General features: G+C 31.2%; 1 protein-coding gene across 2 annotated transcripts; it reads right to left on the reverse strand.

Annotated features, from left to right (window-relative positions):
• Positions 1 to 1,792: 1,792 nt before the first annotated feature.
• Positions 1,793 to 22,786, reverse strand: LOC123302587 (cytokine receptor-like). Of its 2 annotated transcripts, none has more exons than XM_044885578.1 (15): positions 22,638 to 22,786; positions 12,114 to 12,299; positions 10,103 to 10,378; positions 9,621 to 9,944; positions 8,719 to 9,387; positions 8,485 to 8,633; positions 7,950 to 8,103; positions 7,713 to 7,868; positions 7,454 to 7,630; positions 7,179 to 7,384; positions 6,942 to 7,050; positions 6,371 to 6,532; positions 6,054 to 6,291; positions 4,916 to 5,846; positions 1,793 to 4,833 (listed from the first exon to the last, which is right to left on the reverse strand). In XM_044885578.1, exons 2-15 carry the CDS (start codon positions 12,280 to 12,282, stop codon positions 4,327 to 4,329), a joined length of 4,227 nt encoding a protein of 1,408 aa, XP_044741513.1. In that variant the 5' UTR covers positions 12,283 to 12,299; positions 22,638 to 22,786; the 3' UTR covers positions 1,793 to 4,326. The 2 variants fall into 2 exon arrangements, with proteins under 2 accessions (XP_044741513.1, XP_044741512.1); XM_044885577.1 differs by having other exon boundaries at positions 7,713 to 7,874.
• Between the last annotated feature and the right edge of the window lie 1,506 nt (positions 22,787 to 24,292).

A 24,292-nucleotide genomic window follows, 5' to 3' on the forward strand; every position in this document is an offset into this window, starting at 1 on the left:
AAATTTTTCGAAAAAACATACAGAATTATTTCGAGGATAACAACAATTATATTTGATCCAAAGATCCAAAAAGTTAATATTTTTTTTTGTTTTTTGCACATTAATATAAATTACAAAAGGCAAGATTTCATTTACTAAGCTGAATTTGGGGTTTATTTTGATTGGGGTTTTGTTTTGGGGATATTTTTTTATACCAATCACATTTTACAAAATTTTTTTTGTTTCTAATATTTCGTTGTGCTCATCTATTGACTTCTATTGACCTCTATGTACAGACGAATGATAGAGGTTGTAAACCAATTGTATTTTAGTACCATTTGGAAAAATTTTTTTAGAAAGCATTTCGATTTGTTTTCAAAATCACGGTAGCAATTTTGAATTTGTTTTCAAATAAAATATCGTTGTCCAAACTATACTCCGTTCATGATGGAACCATATTTAAAAGCGTTGGGCATCGGGAATTTACAACAGACGTCACACTTTCCTTATGGGAAAAGTGCATTGTGAACCTTTCTGAATCTGTAAATTTGTAGACGGGGATAGTTCTTGACGAGTAGTCTCCAGATACAAAGTTTTAACTTAAATTTCGAATTTTTAAGACTTTAAGCCTCTAACTCGATTTACTCGCACATAAGAATCTCTTGTTTTAGAAATTTTGATCGAAAGCCATTTCCCTTAACCCTTCAGAACGGTTACGTTCAGAGATTCTCTCACGCTTACAAGAAACACAAACAATTGACTAAGTTAATTATTGAAATACAATGTATAGACTGTGTTGATTACGCATTCGTTTGTTTTTTACGTCATGTAAGTAAAGAGCGATAAACAAACAAACATATACATAATATATGTAACGTATAAATTTAAAATTAGAAAAATAAAATGTGGTAACTAATTATTATTAAAATATATTTGATAAGAGACTTATCTATCCAAAACATTTAATAAAAAAGTAAATTTAATATACTATTCTTTCATATGAATTAATGTACTTTCATACGTAACCTAAAAACATATGGCAAACAAAGTTTTAAATTTTTCTTTTGACGACTTGCGAAATAGCGTGAGATTTTCTCTTATCACAAAAGTAATGATTGTGATTCAAAAGAGGACCAGTTTGAAGGGTTAAGAAAAGTGCTCTTAAATCGAAAACGGTGAAAATTTACATGAAATCGTTCTTCTCGTGAACTGAGTATAGTAAACATAAGAATGTCCCTAAAAGGCCTATTTTAAAATTATATAATATCGCCCCCCTTTCAAAATATGTTCGTACTCATTTCATTTACAGAGATCCGTATTCATTTTGTTTCTAAATTATAGAAACAAAGACCTTGAAGGGACAATTCTTATTTCTAAAAATTTAAATATTTACAATTCTCTCATTTGAACAACGAAAGCTACTAAAAAAAAGGTTCAATATTTGTTTTCTTGTGATTGACTACAAATTTTCTTTTTGTATTTACAAATTTATCATTTTTTTTAATAAAGCTACGTTCACATGGGCTGTAAAACCACGACTCAATTGTCTGCCAATCTCATGAGAATCGAAAGAAAGGAATTTTAAAAGAGTTTTTTTTATATAAAGGTTGGAAACTTGTCCCGCAAGACAAGTGAGTGTAACGTAGACGCAGACCGTGTGAACGTAGCTTTAAGGTATATACGAATACATAAAATATATATAGCATCTATATTTTTGAAAATATATAAAAAAATTTTTATCGATCACGTTAATTATTATATAAGGTACCAAAAAATAAAAGAATTATTTTAAAATGAAAAGTGGAAAAACACTTTGAAAAATTATTGATCAAAACAAATTTTTACCCTCTTTCATTTTTCCGGACTTTTAAACAACAAAAATATACAATTTAAAGAAAAAAATAAATACATGGCGATGTTTTGCTATTAATCACAGAGGTAATCGAATCTGTTTAGAAGAATTTTGGATTTGGAAAAACCAATTTCAAAACTGAACGAATATTTTTTAAGATATTTGGATCGATACCTCAAAAAATATTCGCCCAATCGTTTTCGAAACAAAAATTTGAAACGATAAAATCACAAACTGTGCCGCGTTAACTCTTCTAAACATATACAGAACCCCTAAATGTATAATTATAGTGAAAATTCACCACCGTAATACGTAATGCGCGCACCAAACATGATAAAAATTATAACGATAGTATTATCGATTTAATTTAAAGAGATCTTTCGAATTCATCGATATAATTTTTATTAATTTCGAAAATATAATTTTTCAAAGATATTTCTACAATTATTAATACACCTAAATAAAAAGCATTTTCACATTTTCTCTGAACAAAAAAAAAAAAGTCAAAATCAAAAACATTGTGTTATATAAGATGGCGGGAATTATAAACGAGGTTTCTTAAAAAAGAATTTTAAAAATAAAGTCAATTTTTAAAAAAAATATCTGTTCTTAATTTTTTTTTAGTATGATACGGCACCGATCTTTCGAAAATTGATTAAATTTAATTTCAAAATTAATTTTGATCCATCCAGTTAATTAAATAAATGTTAGACGCTATGGCTGAATAATTTTCAGACCACGTCGTTTTAGTAAAAAGGCTAGAGTGTTAACTGAACGGTTAATTAAGTTGACTGTGACATATATATCGCTTATAACGACTATTGGATACAGAGATCATAATTTTAGGGTCGTTATAATTAATTTAAACTTGATTTACGTAAAATTTACGCTGTTAATAATTTAGAACAAAACCAGTGGCGTATCAAACTAAAAATAATAATAAAACGATCTGTTATTTAATTATATAAATCTACTAAAACTAAATCGTAAACATGTACAAACGTTCATAATTATAAAACACACATTTACATTCACATTAAAAACATTCATACCACACAGACTTACATACCAAAATGCATGTCACACACACACATTCACATACACACTTACAGATAGGCACACACAAATATATAAATCTTTTTTTAAAAAAACATTTAACCACAAAACGTTTGAAAGATTTGGGTTTTTTTTTTTGGGATTAAACAGTGATTGTTGTTTTGACGTAGAACGTGTAAGTTTTTTTTTTGTTTTACGCTTTTGAAATTAGCATGTGCATAGATTATTTTATAAAAAAAGTGGAGGAACCGGTTACATGGTAAGGAGTATAATGTTTTTAAGATTATGCGCACAATTAAATGCATTGTTTATTATTTTAAATAGTTCCCTAAAAAATATGGCGGATGTTCGCTCTAATATTGTGCCATTTTCATTGTTGTTCATGTTTTTTAATCTATGTACAATATTTCAATTGCTTGTACAGGGTGTTACAAAAGTACAGGAACACCAGGATAATTTTTGTATAGTCTTTTTCAAAAAAGTTTCGAACAAAAGTTGGAAACAACTTTTTTACCTTAAAATTTTCCTCTATCTCTTACCAGTAATGAGTTTTCCTGTTGAGCTGTTCCTGGACTTTGTTAACACTCTCTATAATTGATTTGTAATTTTAACTTTATCCATTATTAGTAAAGATACGTTTCACTAACGGAGGTGACTAGCGTTCACTTACATTGACATTTAAGTAGTATATTATTGACGGGGATCGCCACGCCAGTAAAATTGCACTTACACGGATTTGGAAATTTCGCACATAAATCAATATTATTTAACGATAGGTACAGTATAGACTAGGTGTGCCAGGTTTTATCCTGACAGTTAATCTGGCCCCAAGAGGAAGTATTGGCTAAAAAAGTTAGTTCCCGCCAAGAATCTTATATTCTTTCAGGTCATAAATTACAGACAGGCAAGGCCAACGTGGTCCTGTCGTTAAAAATCGTTATTTCTTGAATTAAATAATGTTTGATTTAATTTAAATTAAAAACACGTAAAAATAAAAGTTAAAAAATAGAGTGGCCATCAAAATTTCCCTGAAAATCACTGATTTTCCATAGTATTCCGCTAGTTTCGAAATTATTCAATGATTGCTATTTCTTTTCCCTGATATTTCCATAATAATTGTGGATACAGTCATATTTTCTAAAAATTTCAGATTTTCTATATGTGTATGGGGCCACCCTGTAACTGGATGTCTATTTTAAAATAATAAAAATCGGGAATTTCTTACCACACTTTACGATCAAAATTGCACTGCAATTGACTTTAAAATATCACTGATTCGAACTAATTCGAATGTTTCGAATAATATCAATAAAAAAAACACACTTTAGAACGAACACCCGTAAAACGTTCGTTTAAACAAATATAAAATAAAAAGTCCATAAAAATGTTAGTCATTATCAAGTAATTCTGTTGCTACCTGGTGCTCCCTTTCACGACTTTTAATCTTCCTTAAATAATTTACAATCAAATTGTCTGTGAGGTACATAACCGGATGATTTAGTTGCAGTTCGATGATCACCCCCAACTGTTGTCGAAGAAGCTGGTTGTGTTTTATCTGCTGGTAGTGCACTATCTAGTGTACCAGCTGGTTGTGGTAAAACAAACTCCTTGTTTTCGACGTTCACTTCAGCAGACGCACCAGTTGGTGGCGGTTGCCAGGTAGTGACTGACGATGGTGTATTGTCCCAAATGCCGATCCTAGAATATGGATTCGGTGTTGTGGGTTTGTTTGTCGTTGAAGATGGTTGCGTCGGTGAGACAATTGGTCCTGGACCACCGGCTTGTGTGTTATCTACAATTGCTGGCAATTTCGATTGGTCACGTTGTGAAGCACTGCGTGACATAGCTGTAGCTAATGATACATATGGTGTAGTTGATTCGGTAACGTCTGGTGGTTGTCCTGGTGGATTGCAGGTAACGTCGTCACCGTCATCATAAATCATCACCTAAAATAATTCCAATATATAAGTTAGAGTGTGTACAAACGACAAACGGCTGAATTCTAAGAAAATCATTAAAAATACTAACCCCACTTTCTTCAATATTTATTAAATCATCTGTTTCAATTGATGAAAATTCACCGCTAGATGGCTCCAAATCAACCAACGGTGAATCTTGTTCTGATAGATTATAATCATCATCGTCATCGTCATCTTCGTCATTTTCTTCATCGTGAAGTGTTTTCACCAGATCGTCACTTGGTTTCGGTAACAAATAAGCACCAGTACTTGTGATATTCTCCGGTGATTGTGGCGATGCTTTGATGATGGGCATCACCTGTGGAGGTACATTTCCAGCAGGCGGTGACATCGCTGTATGAGGAACGTATCCACTATTAGCTGGTGGTGCTTGCATTTGTTTACCATCAACACCAATCTGTGAGTATCCGTCCAAAGTTTTTAATTGCATTGCTTTGGACCAGGGACCCGTTGCAAATTGATCATTTTTATCTGGTGTTGGTAACGTCACATATCCTTTAGTCCATGGCGCTTGATTCTGTGTATCAACGATACCCGTTGGTTTTGTTTGGACGTTACGCAAACGCAACGAACAATTATCCTTCTCCGAAGAGCTGCTATTATTGTCGATCGATAAATTCAAGTTGGTGATCGGTGTCGAAGAACTGATCTCCGATTCATTACTTGAATTACAAACACTCGCCGTTTCACTGTTGCTCAAATTCATCGTCATGCTTTGATTCACCGATAGATCCGTTAATTCTGAATCGAATTCACGTTTCTTTTCCAATAAAAGTTGTTCGTCGGCTGCGATTATATGATGCGTTAAATGATGTGCTGTATCAGTAATCGGACGATCTTTTGGTAATTTTTGAGTAATACATAAGGAGCCTTGTGGACTCCAATGGGTGCTGTCACCTACAACTCCTCCACTGGCGGTTGTTAATCCAGGCGGCAGTTTCACTTCAACGTTACGCATATCTTTACAATGAATCCAAACTCTGTAAAACAAATATTCATATCGTTCAATTTTTATTGCTAGACCGATCCTAAAATTAACTAGATCGGACGAACTCGTATGATTGGCAGGATATCCGTTCGAGGTTCAAATTGTAGCTCTTGTGTGCTGTCGACAAAGCATCTATTGTTTAAAGCTGACAATAACCTGACGGACATAAGACATTATACATTAAAAAATGTATACTCACTTGTTACCGTAGAATGTGAACAGACAAATCGCAATCAACAAGAACATAACTAGAATGCAATACATTAGAAGGGAAGATGATTGTGGAGTACATGGAGCTTCGATCGAATCACTCCAAGGTCCCTCCAAACGTTCACCCGTGTTATTATCGACGATAACAACAGCACGAACACGCCATATAAATGTAATTCGAGAATCACTATCACATATTTGTCGATCCTTCACCAATAGAGGATTATCTGAAAATTATTCAATTTAAATGTTTAAATATCCTGTATATACTAACATGTATTTATTTAAATACTATCAAGTACGTACCAGTAGAATTATAAATTTTCTGATGTGCTAATTGGTCCTTAAAATAATCTCGCCTTAATTGATAGAAAGCCGGTCCACCAGGATTTGCTGGCGGGATCCATTCCAACGAAAGTGATCCGTTCGTATTATAACTTGTGGTTAATTTATGCATTTTATCGGGCACTAAAATAACAAATTTTATACAAAAATTGCCAAGACTATCAATCCTCCCGTGTGATAAGTTTTTCAAAATCGATTCATTTTTAACCCCCGAACTAAAAAAAGGTGTGTTATAAGTTTGACCACTTTGTTTGTGTGTCTGTCTGTCTGTCTGTGTCATCGTAGCGCCTAAATCGATGAACCATTTTTGATTTTATTTCTCGTTTGAAAGGTAATTTAATGGAGAGTGTTCTTATCTACATTTTATACAGTGTCGTGCTATATATACACGACTGTGACTTTCTAAGAGTGGCTTCAATCTTTAAATAATAATAATTTAAAGATAAAAACCTCAAATTTCTTAAAAAACAGTTCCCAACTAATGATCTCACACAGGGGGACCCCCTTAATGTATACGTAAATTGATACTGACCTCCGTACGATGTAGTTTTATTTAGATAAACGACCTCTGAACAAAAACGAGTACATGCAGACAATTCTATGTTGTATCTTGTGTAACTTCTTAAACCAGTTAAAGTTACCTGAAAATCATTCAAAATTAGAGTCTCTTTTAACCCATCCTTATAAAGATATGATCCGGGAGGGGGTAAAAAGTTAGGGATATCTCGAATGATTACCTTAAATTTGTACATTTTTTCTAAATACTCACATTGAAGGATTGTTGCGCTGAATTATTTGGCTGAGATCCTTGATATTGAACTTGAATCTCTCCGTTGTCGCTGACATTCAACACTGATTTATATTTAATTTTGAAGTGTCGTAGAACGCCATTTATTGTTTCCGGTGCATCCCAAACTATGCTAATTGTCGTGTTCGTAACATCGCTGATCATTGCATTACGAGGTTTACCAGGAGCTGTTCAATTAAAATTTAGTTTAGAAATTAAATTTTTTAATTTGTCTTGTATCGAGAAACATTACTTACGTGCTTCATCTGTTCTAACAAATTGTGGATCGCTTTTGGGTCCTTCATCGTTATGTCCTTGTCTATTGCGTGTGATCACAGCAATATTAATACGATACCATGTGAACGGTATTAAATTTGTTAAATTTTCAAAATTTGTTGATAAATCTCCACGAACAGTCAGATTTTTTTCTGGTTCTAAGGATAAGCAAATTTTGAGCATGAAATTCAGTAAAATAAGACTAATAAGATCGTGTATTTAAGGGGTTAAATAATTTACCTAGACATTCGGAACTTTCTTGCTTTAAAACTGGACAATAATAAATTTGAAAACCGATAACAACTCCAATTCGACCGGAACATTCCAGTTTCCAATTAACGTCAATGACATTGGGTCCTTTGGCTTCCGTGTAAAAGTTTCTCATTTTACCTTGAACTGAAACTGAAATATCAAATAAAATATTCATTCGAAACGAAAATAAGAAAATGCATTCTCGAAATTCAAACAAACACTTACGTTTATCATGAATGACTGTACATTTTGCCCAGGCCATGCCACTACTACTTGAATCTGTGTTTGCGGATATTGCAAATTGATAAATTCCATCATCTTCCATGGTAAGGTTCCATGTGTTCAAATTACCATTCACACGATTCCAATTCAAGTAACCCTAAAAATATTCATTTTAATAATTGTATAATGATTCAAAACCATAGATTCTGATTCATTACACAAAAAAGTTATGTTTGTCAGCTCCAACGCATGACTGGAGTTTACTCCTTAACTATTACATAGTGTGCTGTGCCCGTCAGGTTATTTTCAGTTTTAAACAATAGATGCTTTATCTTTTATACGTACTCTGTAGTATAATTTGACAAGAGCAAGGTGATATGGCAATAACCTGACAAATACACTGTGTGTTGTATCTGTCAGATTATTGTCAGTTTCAAACAATAGATGCTTTGTCGACAGCACACAAGTATATATATGAAAATCCTTATCTTAAAGGGTAAACTCCAATTAATTCCATAAACAAAACAAATTTACGTACATTACATTGAAAGGGACGATCTGTTGTTTTCTTACACCAAAAAATGGTGTAAGTTTTAATTTTATGATGAGTTTTCGGTGCAATCCATGATAATTCATATTTATTATTTTCGTAAATAATTTTGGTGAACGATGATGGTTGAGGAATCACTAAAAATTGATTACAAACAAATTAAAAAAATAAATAACAAATATTAATTTTTGTTTGTTTCCGCGAATTTTATAAAATACTTACTATTTTTGAGGCTTGGAATTCGTACAATTGTACCAGAATCCGAATGACCCACAGCGTTTGTCGATAATACTTCAAATAAGTATTCTTGAGGACCAAGTGCATTAAATTTGGCATAAGCAAGCTTCAACTCAACTGGTTTCACAACAATCATCTTATTGTTCTCACGTGCGATAATCGTATAATTAAAGTTGTCACCATTCTGTTGATGTGGTCGAATTTGTTGCCAATAAATGTACACATCTCGTAAATCTTTTTTCACACTCTCAATGATTTCAAAACTGCCAACATCCATTCGAGGCGGTTGACTTGGTCGATCCATTAACGTTTTAAATGTGTAGTTCGCGTATCCGGACCAACAGCAATCGTTACGTGCCTCCTTTGAACGTGACCTTAATTGTACTTCAAAGATTGTATTCGGGAACTTTAAATTGTTCAACGGATAGATATATTTATGGACGTAGTCCTTTGTAACATTTTTTAATTCTTCTTTTCCAAATTCAATAATTTCCCAATCACTCTTGTCATCGAATTGCGATTGAAGTTTTAATTGATAAAGTATACCGGGTGGAAAAGTTAATAGTTCAATGTTCGTATTCCATTCGAGTAGAGCCGAATATGCTGTTCGATTCTCTTTAATGTCAGTTAATCCTTCTGGCCGACTTGGTATCACTGAATCAAAACAAAACATTTCATTAAAAATCTCTTGCCACGTTAGCCTATTCGTAATGTTAGCCCAAAAATCTTTGCCATTGTCAAAATTTTTGGAACGAAATTCCTTAACACGGCTTGACATGATAAGCAAACCGGTAAAAATCGGCACGTAAGCATGTAAGATATGCTGTGTGTGTGGAAAATGGTTAAGATATTTGGGCAATGAGACGTATACTTAAGTTTTTACTTACCGTACGCGTAATGAGAAAATTCAAAAATATTAATTGTTTCCCCAAAAATATTTGAGGAATTCAATGTAAATTTTAATAATGGATACGTTTGTCGATAAAGAGGACGTGTATTCAAACTCCAAAAACATTGATATTCATTGCCGTCGTTTTTGAGTTGATTTGGGGGGCATGCGTAGACTACACGAGCTGCTCTGCCTGGTAACATGTATGTTAACGTGTAGTTTGTTTTCACGTAATGTTCTGGTACTCGCCATTTGCATGTTAAATTTTGCCAATTGTTCGAATAACATTGAAAATCTGTTTTTTCAATATCACGTGGTTTCGCTGTAATTTAAATAAATTTATTAATTCAATTCGATTCTTACTAACTTGTTATTCCTACTTATAGTGTTTTTTTTTTAAATGTCAGTACCGTGTCTGTCAGTACCATGTGTTAGTAATAAAATTCTTATAAAAGTTGTAGGAAAATAAATTAAACTTACTATCAACGGCAACTTTATTGTAGCAAACTTTGGTTCCATTATCAAATTTACAATAGTAGTTACTGTATGAACGGGTCACATTTTTCACGTGTAAACGTATTGTTGATGCATTTACGATTTCCACCATTTCCTTTCTCAAAGAAATTGAGTCATGATCAAACACCAGATGTGATGAGTTCATGTGATTCTCACTTTTCATGTATTCATCATTTAGGATACAGTAAATATCTAAATCTTGACCCTCTTCCAAAACGATATCACCTTTTGGCTTTGTCACTAAAAAAAAGATAAGAAAATTACCATTTTTGAAGTTATACTTTTTTAAACGTCTTATGCGAGTAAATTTTTATTATTTTTATATAGGGTGACGCAAAAATCAAGTAAATCGATTAACTAAATGTCACTCACAATATACAAGGTAGTACAACAAAATTAAATAAGATATCATGGTAATCAAGAAAAAAAAAATTAATGCATCTTTGAAATTTTATTTATTAGTTCTTTACAGGTTGTAAACACTTCGTAAAAAGAATTCCATCTTTCAGGGGCGTACCTAACCCCCTTTTTTAAGGGGGTGGTTGATGATTTTAATCAATTTTTTACAAAATTACATGCATCAAATTAAAACAAAAGTTCTAGCTGAAGTATTTGCCCCCATTTTAGAAAAAGTATCCATCTTGTAAACCGTTAGAGACAGAATATAAGTTTAAATGTAAAAGTTATTCCTTATAAAAAAATGAACAATTTTTATTGGAAGCATTCTTTCGTAAACATCACTGTTTGCCCGTGAGGGCGCAACTTAGGAAAAAACTTGGATGTCCATTTTCTTCAAAGCTATAAAAAAAAAATTTGCTCGTATGGAAAGTTTTCTTGGATCCTTCCACATCAGAGACGTATTTTTTTTCTTGCTGACAAGATGGTGGGGGGCAGTGGGGGTTGGGGTGGTGACTGTTTATTTTATATCGTAATTAAAAATTATAATTTTTAGTCATTTTTCCCCGAAAATGTAAACTTATGCACTGTACAGAAGGTCAATCGAAGAGGATTGCGCATTCCAACCTCTGAAAAATTAAGTTAGAGAATGTTGAAAATATGTTTGAGTTAGAAAATATACCTTTTGGCAGCGCGAACTTCTCAACCCCTTTTCAACCCTCTTATGTACATATTTCGTTTTTTCAAAAATATAAAAATATTACTTGAATATGACCTTAGTGATACAGTTTCGTTTCTCAAGAGTTTCTTTTTTTTTATATGAAATATGTAAATTTTTATAGTCGATAAAAGTGCAAATATTGCAATAAAAGATGGATGCAATAAAAATTTCAAAGAATTTCTATAAAATGTTAAATTTTATATTTCCTATTTATATGTAATCATAAATCTTGTCTTCTAGATAATCTTAATCAATAAGGTACGCGAAAGCTTTATCAACTTTTTACAAGCGTTACTAGGGTCATTTGGACCCAAAAATCGGGTTCATTTGTCGATTGGATGCATAGCTTCTGGGACATTGTTACCAGGTTTTCAAAACTACCAAAAAGATAAATCTAATCAATCATTTACCAAGGAAAATCTGTATTTGGGGCGCCCAAAACCGATCTTTTGACGACTAGAAGTTCATTTTGCTTCGAAAGATTTTTATTGTTCTGGTTACGAAAGTATCTCTTAATGGCATTATGTCATGTTGTGTGAAAATGTATGGGCAGCTATGAACTTATTCCTTAACAGTGATATTTTAATATTTACCTGTAGGCACTTTTTTTTAGCGCCATTATATTGATAATTAATGATTTGAAAATTAATGCAATTATGGAAAAGTCAGCAGAATTAATAAAATTATTGCTTATTATAATTTTTTTTTAATTATTCAATTGAAAGGTACTGCGTTTTTCAAACAACGCAAAAATATTTTATAACATTGCAAAAAAAAAAAAAATCGAAAAATTTCATTTTCTACAATGCAACTCCCGGAAAATCGCAAAAATGATTAAAAAAAAAGTGTAATACTTACTGCCGGGTGTATTAAAACTCGCACATCTTTCATCTGGTGATCGTTGCGTTGTTTGTTGTGTTGCGCCAAACACAGACGTCAAACACAAAATAAAATAAATTAAAATTAAAAATAAATGAGTTCTAATGGGACTGGGACATCCCATTATTTGGCTCCGAGACCATTTCATTTTTATACAATTATTTTCTGCAACAAAAGTGAAAAAATATTTATAGTTTAATATAACACCAGCCAGCACCTCCACTTAACACTTTAACAGATTCTTAAATTTAACAATAATCATAATCATAATACAACAATTCATTCATCAAATCAATCAAAATTATTCTCATACCATTCATAAAGTTTTATCAACAACAGGTACAGGCAGTCACACACTCACAGTCACTAACATTCAAGTCACTAATCTTAGATCATATATTTTACTAGATAGGCCCAACGTACACCAAGCAAAGAGCTTATATATAAAATAGAGGCTTAAAAGCATAGGAAACGCAATAAGTGAATTATTGACCCCCAAAAAAAGAGACCGAAAAAAGGTACCGTCTTCCCTCTTTGACTCTAAGCTTGATTAAGCGCTATATAAATATTTTGAATTATTGTAAAACACGTCTGTATATTTCATAGAGTAGATATAAGACAGACGAAGACAGCTCAAAATTTCGGCGCCCGAAAGAATTGTACCTAATGCAGCACAGTGGCACTATAGCAGGTATAGGGATGTAGATGCATGGCATTTATTCAAATAAATTTTCTAAAAAAAGATTGGAAAGGGAGGTGACACTCTATATAATTAAAATGAAATTCTGAGTATTATAAAAATTATTACGGAAAACTTGAATATTATTTAAATAAAATAGCTATTCTATTCAAAATAGCCAATTTCTTTTAATTCAATAATTTAATGTAATGCATACACTATAGTACAATACAGTACAGGACAGGACTAACTCACTACAGAAGATAACAGATAGGGTGTCACCACACTTTACTTTTCATCAATTGCACAGGTCTTTAATAACGACTCAAAAATACAAAAATTCACTTCATTCTATTTGATAATTCTTACCCGACTGAACAACGCAAAGGGGTGGTAATGTGTTTATCAGTCTATACACGGTGTTCTATTATTGATAGTAGAAAATTATACCAGTAAATTGAGCTTATCAAGACAAATGGAAAAGCTCTTTACCAAATTTCGATCTGAGGCCTAATTCGGGAGATATAACTATGGAAAAAATAGAAAAATTTATGCATTCACAGATCAATCAAACTCATTAAACGATGTAAGTGTCACTTCAGAATATAGAGGGATTGTAAATTGGGTAACAAATACTAAAACTAATATTTATCAAATTATTTCACCAATACAGAGACACTTAAATGTGGGAGGTATCAACATATGGAGGGGATTAAATTGTGTCCCAAAAATTAAATTTTGAGCACGAAGAAACACAAAAACATAAAACAAATTTTTAGCGAGTTTCAAAAGAAAAATGTAAAAGTAAGTAAATTGATAGCGTTGATTATTAAACACTCAGTAGTTTTAAAACAATACATAATGATATTAATAAATCCTAAATTAAAGAGAAGTTTTATAATGCAACGTTTATACAGAATTTTAAGAATTTTAAAATGATTATTGCAAATTTGAAAAATATAGGAAATAATTAAAAAGTTAAAAACAATGTTGTAATCAGTTTTTAGGAATAAAACAACATTTTATTTTAATTTTAAATTGAAATTTAAAAATAGACAACAATTTTTAATTTAAGTAGAAATCAACGTTTTTATTATTTTATCATCAACGAATTATTATCTTTATCTTCACAGATGAAAACATCCCATTTTTAATAAAATAATGTACAGAGGCTTTGTGAAATATTCAATGAATCATTGCAATGCATTGGTTCAGTTTAATCACAAGATCGAATTAGAAGTAGTCCGGGAGTGGACTGCAAAATCACTTGACTCATCGATAACCGGCTCAAATTTTGTAATAAAGCAGCAATCAAACCCGTAAAACTTATGGCTTTAGTGGTGCGAAAAAGCTTAAAAACCACGAAAATTCAAAATTTTTCAAAATAACAACTAAAAACAAACAATTGATCGAATTAATTGTTGAAATGTCATGCCTTTATCAGGTAAGTAAAGAAAGATAGTCACTCTTACACACAAAGTAATAAGAGTAACAGAGAACACACATAAACCGACTTCACATTTTCAAAACCACATTTTCATCATCAAAAACTGTTGGTTTCCTGTTCCTGTAATGGTTTTGTTGGTTTTGTCAGTTAATCGATAATTAGTTCAATTCAATAAAATAATTCAGTGTTGAACACGCTTAGAGTCTAATTTTAATTGTAAATGGTATAAATGCATTTGTTTGTGTCAACACTGTTTAACTGTTCAGTGCTCCCTGCATGGTATCTCTCCCCCCTGGGGAGTTCTTAATAATTATTTATGTAAATGCCTTTATATTTTATATTGCATATTCATAAAATTGTGGGCTAGTAACACCTCATCTGAATGTCGTCAGCTTATAAAAACTTTCTATTCACATTTTTCGAATGGAAAATTTTGTGCAAGATCACATTTTAACAAGTGAAAACAAACAATTGACTGAGTTAATTGTTGAAATACCATGTATAGACAATGTAAATTACGCAATCGTTTGTTAGAAAGCCACACATATAACTGATATTCCCATAACACAAATTATAGAATTTGCGCCCTCACGAGTAAACAGTGAAGTTTGTGAAAAAATGTTTCAAACAAAAGTTGTTTATTTTTTGATAAGCAACATTTTTTACATTTAAACTTTTGTTCTATCTGACCTCACTTTTTACGTTATGAGTACGCTGTAAAAATTTCAGCTTGATATCTCTTTTCGTTTTTGAGTAATCGTGATGACAGAAGGACAGACGACAGACAGACAACCGGAAATGGACTAATTAGATGATTCTATAAACACCTATACCAAAATTTTGTTACAAACTTGGGACTAAACTTAATATACTATGTATATTTCATATATACATGGTATAATTAAAATCTATGAATTCTAACAAAAATATTAACATAATTAGTGTTCAGATGCGGAGGTTGTAGACACAACTATTTGCTGTGGGGTCACCAGACACGCTTTCCCGTTTAATTATTCAAATGTATTTCCTACAATCAATTTTCGTGTTGAGTAATTTTCTCTTGAAAATATAATCTTCTAATCTTTTTTATTTTTTATTTTGCACACTCTGTATATTGAGCATCCTGTACATTAAGGATGAAATAACGTTTTTATGAGAGAAAAACTTCAGTAGGAAATTTTGTAAAAAATAAAACTGAGCAATTTTGTGTTTTTAAGATGATTAATCGTTTAATTTTAAGGGGAGAGGGGTATAATTTAAGCCTTTTTATGAAAGTCTTGTGAAGTTTCTTTTTTCGGATTTTCAATCTTTTTCAAAAATACTAATAAAGAACTTCGTTACCGTTAGAAACTCGAATTTAAACGAGTATATTGAATACAAATAAATGAAAATAAACAATTGACTGAGTTAATTATTGAAATACACTGTTCTATCTCTTACGCCTTACAAAATGGGTCCCCAATTGTGACCCATTCTGCTTTTTTTATGAACTCTAAATTCACTTTTTACGTCTTGACAGATAGACGGACAAATAAAAATGAGCTTTATAAACACTTACACCAAAATTAATTTGTTTGTGCCATCAATATTTCTAAGCGTTACAAACTTGGGATAAAACCTAATATACTCTGATATATTTCATATATACAGGTTTTTATAAAAATTATAAAGTTTTAATAAAAAATTTTGCGAAAATTAAACGAATCGTTTTCGAAATATTGTATCAAATTTTTTGCGCTTCTCGAAGCTCGAATTTTTGAATGAATGGGACAACTGTAGATACACAAATTTGATTGATGATTTGATTTAGAAACGTATATTTTCCATTTTGATAGAAGTGGCAAGTCCTACCGAACAAGAAGTGTATTTTGACGTATTTTGACCCGATGAATCAAAATTTTCAGCTTGTTACGGGTAAACAGTGATGTTTACGAAAAAATGTTTCAAACAAAAGTTGTTTATATTTTAATAAGGGACATTTTTTACATTTAAACTTTTGTTCTATCTCTAACGGTTTACAAGATGGGTTCTATGTTGCTCATTTACGAACTCGACCACACTTTTTACGTCCTGTGTACGCTATAAAAATTTCAACTTGATATTTCTTTTCGTTTATGAGTAATCATGATGACAGACGGACAGACAGACGAAAGACGGCAGACAGACAACCGGAAATGGACTAATTAGATTGATTTTATGAACACCTATACTAAAATTTTGTTGGTAGCATCAATATTTTTAAGCGTTACAAACTTGGGACTAAACTTAGTATACCTTGCATATTACATATAAATTTGAGTAAAATGCTACCTCTAAAAAAATTTTGAGCTTTTAAAACAAACATTATTGCCATGCTTCTCATAAATCCTTAATAAAAGCACAAAATAATTGCTAATAAAACATCTCTTACAAATTTTTCGATCAGAAAATTGGCTAAAATGTAAAAAATAAATAAAAATTGAATAATAAATGATCTTACTTTACAAATATAAATTGGTAAATAGTTAGCGATGTGGTCGATGAGTTTAAATTAACAGGTGAACAGATAAAACAGATGAACAGGTTCTAAGTAATGGTTAAGTTAATCGCTGGTACTTGACTTAACTCTTAAGTAATGTTTTCTATTCATTCACGAAATTCCACTTAAAACGATAATTCACTTAACACTACAATTAATTATTGAAGTAAGTGAGTGAATTGAACTTGACTAGAGAATGTGTTAAAATGGTCCAACGATCCAGACCAATCCAGTATTCACAACAATTGAAGCTTCTCTATTGTTTTGGTTTTGATTGTTGCAACAGAATGAGAATAAACAATCAGAACACAAGATAAGACTGAAGAGTTGTAGAGGATGATCACTTAATAATAAAGATGTAATCCATTTGTTCAGATCAATTTATAGAGGGATTTGTTTTCAAGAATAACTTTGAAAAAAAAAGTGCACGTTGCGATGTCAAACACAGAAAACAGATTACGAATTCTACAAAGAAAAAAAACTTTTCTATCTAAAATAGTATAACAGACTATTCTTTTTTCTAGCTACAGGGTCGCACTCTGGAATATTTATATCAAATTTTCGGACAAAATATAATAAAGAGATTTTTATGCTCAAAATTGATACCAAAGACTTTTTTTCATATTTGTCTTCAAATCCAATTATTTCTTTTTCAATTTTTTAAATTTGGTTTTTGCTTCTGGTCCACTTTTTTTCCTATCAATGCTTGCTTTTTTTTGCGAAGGAAATGGTTTGGTCCGGCCATAGTCAAATCAGAAGAAATTAGAAAACTCAGCGCTAGGCAAATCCTGGGTTTCAGTACATCAGTTGGTTATAATAGCCACTGAAAAGCGTAGCGGGGATAGAGTACAAGGGTCTATTTGCCTAGGTGCTCTGAACCATTGCTTCGAGGCCCGATGCTCGAGCATGGCCCGCTAACCTCCATACTCATACTCATACTCATTGCTTTTGTTTCCACGTAAGGAGTTTTTTGGAATTATAAGTTACAAATTTTCACTGGAAAACTGCTTGCTTCTTTCTTTGACTTTTGACTTAAGCTATCTTAATCTCTATTCTTATCAGAGTCTTAAAAGAAAATCACAAATTCAGGCAAGATTTTTTTCATGTTATATTTTTCATGTCAAAATGTTATAGAATACTTAATCTTTGCCCTCTTACAAAAAATTTTACTCGGCAAAAAGGGACACAAAAAGCTTTAAGATTGATAAATTTAATGAAACAACGTTACCTTTTTTTAACAGCAACTGATCAAAGGAAAAATAATCACAGAACAAAGTTTGTCCTTAGAAATAAATCGTTTGAAAGAAATTGTTTCAGAATTTGATAAAATTTAGTTTATAGGGTAATTTGGCTCCAAAAAATTACAAAAATCGGTTTCATTTGTTGATTAGATGCACAACTTCTGAGATATTGCTATATTCGGGGCGATTTTGATTGATATTTCAAAACCTAATCGTCCAATCATCGAATAAACCCGATTTCTGTACTTTTTGGGTCAAAATTAACTTATAAACTAAGTTAAATCGAAATTGAAAGCAAAAAATTTTAACGATTTTTTTTTTACATTTTCACGATTCTTATAAATCGTATCGTAATCTTCATAGCAAACCTCGAAAATAAAAGAATTGACTACTGAATACTGTCCTGTGCATTGTATCTGTCACAATTGTTAACTGACAATGATTACACGAAGCTCTAAAGGTGAAAGCTCCCTCTAAAGGTTGTAGTTAGTAGAGTAGAGTAGAGTAGAGTAGATAAGTAAAGCTCAAAGCTCCACCTCCCAGTCCCAGCCATTGTTATGCTATCGACAACGACATGGACATCGACATGTTTAGAAATATAATACTGATATTGAAAAGAAAAGTATTTAATATAAACAATGAAATGTTTATAAGTAATTTATAATAAATATTTATTATAAATATTTTTTATTACTCACTCTACCCTACTTAAATATATAGATGTGAATGGTAGAGCAGCTAATCAACCCTACGATACCCTATTATATCATTGTATAATGTAAAGTCATTCATCTCAAACGAATCGTTAAATATTTTCTGAGATATATCACTATTATATCATATTCAATCACTGAAAAATATCTAATCTAAAGTCCGCAATATACATGCCAATCAAGTGTATTTAACTTTAATAGACCGGCAGATAATGACAAAAAAACGTTCTTCCATTTTCTATTGCATGTCTTTTTATATATGTAATATGCAAGGTATACTAAGTTTAGTCCCAAGTTTGTAACGCTTAAAAATATTGATGCTACGCACAAAATTTTGGTATAAATGCTCATAAAATCACCTAATAGGATCGTTAGTCAAAAATAAATCATGAAATTTGAAAAAAGTTAAAATTTATGTAAAAATATACTTAAATATTCTGATTTCGAGTCATAAAAGCACATTTTTCTTTTAAACTATTAAAATTAAAAATCGTAATTTTTAAACTGTTTATCACGTGAATCTAAAACGCGAGTAAGCCTTGATGTGATGTCATAGCGGTATGAGTCACAGACCATCAATTAGTTCAGTGTAGACAGCTGGGTATAATATATACATAGATAAGAAGTATTTATATTTATTATAATCAGATGTCTATGAATATATCTGTCAAACTTATTTGTGTTATTTCGTATAATGATACCGATATTACGTCATCAAATTGGATGCCCGCGTTTTTGACAGTTTAAAAAAGGTTTAAAATTTAAGTTTTTGGCAAGAAAGTTTGTGTATTTTTCCGAAATAAATTTTTTGTGGCTTTTTATTAGCAAAATCATCATTTTAAGGTACTTTTTCAAAAATAGTGGAATACCCTATTAGTCCATTTCCGGTTTTCCGTCCGTTAGTGCGTCTGTGAACACGATAACTTAAAAACGAAAAAAATATCAAGCTGAAATTTTTACAGCGTACTCAGGACGTAAAAAGTGAGGTTGAGTTCGTAAATGAGTAACATAAGTCAATTGGGTCTTGGGTCCGTAGGACCCATCTTGTAAAACGTTAGAGATAGAACAAAGGTTTAAATGTAAAAAATGTTACTTATAAAAAAATAAACAACTTTTGTGAATGTGAGAAAGTTTTCTGTCATCATCTCCTGGTCTATAAAGCAACGTGCCACCAGCTACCGCTGCACGGTGTGTGTACATCAAATTTCCGGAAAAAATATAATGAAGGAGTTTTTATGCTCAAAATTGATTCAAAAGACTATTGCGATTGTGTCAACTTCACCACTCAACTTCGTACGGTAATTGTATCACAATTGTGGCACCTCATATCGGTTGGTAAAAGAATTTTTGTTTTTCAGTGTAACAATTTAGGATGTGGTTTAGAATGTTGGATGGTAATGATGGTGGTTGATTTTTCGAATACGGACCTTCACGACAGGAATCTATTTATTATGGTTGGAAAACTTATAAATAATAATATTTATTTAATATTATGTTTATTTATACTATTGTAAACAAAACTGTCAACTCGCTGTAATAACTAACTATTCTGTAATACTTCGAAATGTCTTTTACTTTGACTCCACTCTCTAGAATAATACTCTCGAGAAAGTCAATCAGAAAAAAAAATACTCTATTACCAAGAATTTATCATTCGAACAAGTACCTCCCTCTGATTCTATCAAACATATACATCTTATTTTAGATTTTGAATCGTAGACGAAACAATATCAATGAATCGGTTCGATTGTGACATTGAACCGAGCAAGGTTTCAATATTTCAACTTCGAGATTGATCAATTTCTTCGAACACGGTTAGTAGGGAACTTAAAGAAAATAATTGACCAAAAATCCAATTTAACAAGTCACATAAAATACAGTGCAACCTCAATACAACAAATCGGAAGAGAACAAGTGAATATTCGTTATATCAAGTAATTTGTTATATTGAGGTTATGTTGGTCTAAACTTTGTTATAAAAAAGTGATTAATGATGAGATCGATATGAGGCTGTCTCAACCTCATAGCGAGATCAAATATGGTGAATGGTGCGACGAGTGTGATACAACTACTATACGCGTGTGAGTGGTGAAGTTGACACAAACGCATGAGTTGTTTGTATGAAAGTAATAAACTGTGTCTAACAAATCTCTAATATTATTGTTTTGAATAATATTAATATTATAACAAAATACTGATGTGATTGTCACAACTACACGAACAGATAAAAAAATAAAAGATTTACATGGATTACTTTTTATGTACAATATCCGGGGAGGGGGACTTTGGTCGATATCTTGTTTCAGAATTTGATAAAACTCAGTTTGTAGAGTCATTTGGGCCCAAAAATTACAAAAATCGGTTTCATTTGTCGATGGGATGTATAGCTTCTGAGTTATTTCAATATTCGGGGCGATTTTGATCGATATTTCGAAACCTAATCGCCCAGTAATCAAATAAACCCGATTTCATTCATCACTAGTCCCATACACATACATACTTTATATAACTTTTCTAAACAATTTCAACATCTTACTTAAAACAAAACCTTAAAGGTTCAAAGGTTATCAAAATAGAATTCTTCAATCAAAATAGATTTCTAACTAAAATTACAAAAAGAGAACAATTAATTTAATTTATAATAAAAAATTTACTATTCATCAATTCATAAATATTTTTTTTCAGAAATACACAGTCAAGTCAAGTCGTTAGCCGCAAAGCTCCATAACTAAGGACATATTTCCCACCCTCATTTAAAAACAGACTTCGTAAATCATAGTTAGAAAAATATAATGACATCATAGATAGTAAAATATAATCGCGTCTTTCTAAGTTGAAATTCTAGCAATTAAATCCTCTTTATCTCGAAATTTATTGTTAATTATTATGCTATCATCCTCCGAGGAAAAACTAATACCGGATCGTCGAAAGACAGGCAGGACCATCCAAAAAGGTTAGGTTGAGGGTCCCAAACCCCTAAGCTTTCGACGATCGTGTTTTCATTTTTCCTCGGCATGCAGATTAAGCTTCTTATAAGATCTGAGTACCGAAACACTCTGGCGTTAATAAAATCGAGGCAGCGAGTTCGTTAGCTCGTTATTCCCATGACAAGAAACTTCGTAAATTACTGAACTAAGGAGTGGGCAAGTAGAGAATGTATTCGTCCCAAAACATTAACACACCAAGCCTGGTGGAGAAGCTCTAGCCTTTCTTCGTGACCGCTGATCTCGATTGAATCCGATAAAAAAAATATCCTCATACTTGGAACGTTTCGCCTCCAAGAGCCTGTTTAAAAGGGCACAAAGGATCCCTTTTTCTAGGTGTTAGAGACCTGTTTGTGGTGTACCTCATATTAAAACATTCATACACTAAAATTGATCAACTATTTAAAAAAATTTCGGCTTCAAATCCGACCCTTCTTACATTTATATTTGGATTCATCGTGGATCTAGGCAATACGTCATTAATGATCGATTGACAGGCAAACTCACAACAATTTCAACATCTTACGCAAAACCTTACAAGGTTCAAATAAAAAAACGATTTCAACTAATTTTGAGAACAAGGAATTTTTTAAATTGTAAGGTCAATTCCAAAATACTCTTAAACTTTCCTCAAAAATACTGTATTTACAGAATAAAATAAGAAATTTGTATATTTTAATGTACGTATATTATACATTCTGAGAATTGACATGTTTCTGAGAAATACATTTTGAAAAAAAAATTTTTTTAATACATACACTTAAACCATACAACTTTTAAACACATTCACGCAATAAAAATAATACACACTCACACACACACACACACACTTACTTACATACACTCATAATCCAAAAAGTTGAACAGAAAAAAAAAACAATGAATTTTTATAAATATTAAAATATAGAAATTTGAACTTACAACATTTCACTAAAAAAATCTGGATGAACTCAAAATAAAAGAACTAAACGTTAAAACTTGAATAAATTACACCATGAATATGAATACATTAGTTAGCGGAATTACGAGTACTTAGAAATCTAAATTTATACGCCACAGCCACATCAAAAAAAAAAAAAATTTATGTATATTTTTTTTTGTAAAACAATCACAAATCAAAATAAAAACGTTTACTTTTATTCACAATTAACGAGCACTGTAGCACCATTTTGTTGAAACTTTTACGGTAAAACTAGACACAATTTAAAAAATTATTTTGATCGTTTTTGTTTATTAATAAAAAAATTTTTTGTTGGTATTTTATTTATTAAAATTTACTCAAGTCCCACTGCAAAATATTTCGTTCTTTCAATAAAACGAGCACGCTATATGTATCTGGTTGTCTCTGTCTAGAAATAAGGAATTATGTCGACTTGAAGAATAATTACGATCACATGGTTTCAATTTTTTCTTTTATTCATTTTTTTATTGAACATTCATTTGTTTTTTTCAATTTTCTCCATTTTATATTTATTTTTGTATTTTAAAATTTTTCTTCCAAATTTTTCATATTCCAATCACAATTTAACGTCAATTTTTAAGTGTGTGATATTGATATAATATATACAGACTATTTGGATCAAGATTACACCATCGCACTATAAAGGCTCTCATGAAATTCCTTGACTATTCCATTTCAATAAAGTTGGCATATCCTCAGATTTGGTCGGAAGACTCCAGAAATAGTATAATTTCTCCCCACTCCCAATATAAAATAGAAATCCTTGAAAGTCCGATAATTAGATATAGACTCCAGAAAACCAGAGAAATGGTCTAGTTTCTACCTGAGTTCAGAAATAAAAAGATTATTTGCTTATTTGTTCCATTTTTAGGTAAATTAGACAGTTCTGAACAAATTTTATTTTAAATTATTTGAAAAATAATTTTTTAATTATGGAAACACTGTGTATACAAAACTTCAAACTTGCAGGATTATGCTTCGGTGATAAAATAAAATTAATTACACTATCGTCTGACTTCTGATTTACTTCCCGACTTCCCAGAACTTTGTGGTAACCCCGAAATCAACTTTTCTTCTCTAATGAATGTTATGTTAGATATAAAGAAGGTCAAAATTCATAGTCTTGCAAAGTTCAACATGTGCATAATCAATCATTCAAATCAGCAAAAAATCAAAGCAAATTTGAGTAAAAAATAAATGCTACATTTATAATATACGAAGATACCATAGGAACATAGCTCCAACCGGGTTTCCCACGACACCTCTCGGTTTTTATTCATTACAAATTTAAGTCTAAACTTACCTAAAATAAAAATAATTATAAAGTAGTGTAAATATGAAGTACCCAAAATATTTATATGTATAGAACACGGTATTATTCCAAGAAGAAAAACAAATGAAAACGAAATAAATGGTGTCGAAACAATTCATATTCAAAACAAATGAATGACGGACTGAAGGTAAACCAGAGAGAGATCACCAATGTATGAATTAAATACGATAATATTCTATTTCATTAGGTGCCAGCAAGCATAGATACTTAAAATGAAAATTAGTTATTATGGCTGCCAGGAAAAATCCATAAAAAAAATCATAGACCTTCTTCAACAAATAT

This window comes from Chrysoperla carnea, chromosome X (assembly GCF_905475395.1).
Source record: "Chrysoperla carnea chromosome X, inChrCarn1.1, whole genome shotgun sequence".
Lineage (NCBI taxonomy): Eukaryota > Metazoa > Arthropoda > Insecta > Neuroptera > Chrysopidae > Chrysoperla > Chrysoperla carnea.

Bases quoted from the DNA above. Each gene is read 5' to 3' on its own strand.
- LOC123302587 (XM_044885577.1), bottom strand. From the start codon at position 12,282: ATGAAATGGTCTCGGAGCCAAATAATGGGATGTCCCAGTCCCATTAGA. The intron at 9,945-10,102 runs GTAAGTTTAATT...TTTAAATTACAG, and splicing joins CAATAAAGTTGCCGTTGATA to CGAAACCACGTGATATTGAA. The intron at 6,292-6,370 runs GTACGTACTTGA...AATAATTTTCAG, and splicing joins GAAAATTTATAATTCTACTG to ATAATCCTCTATTGGTGAAG.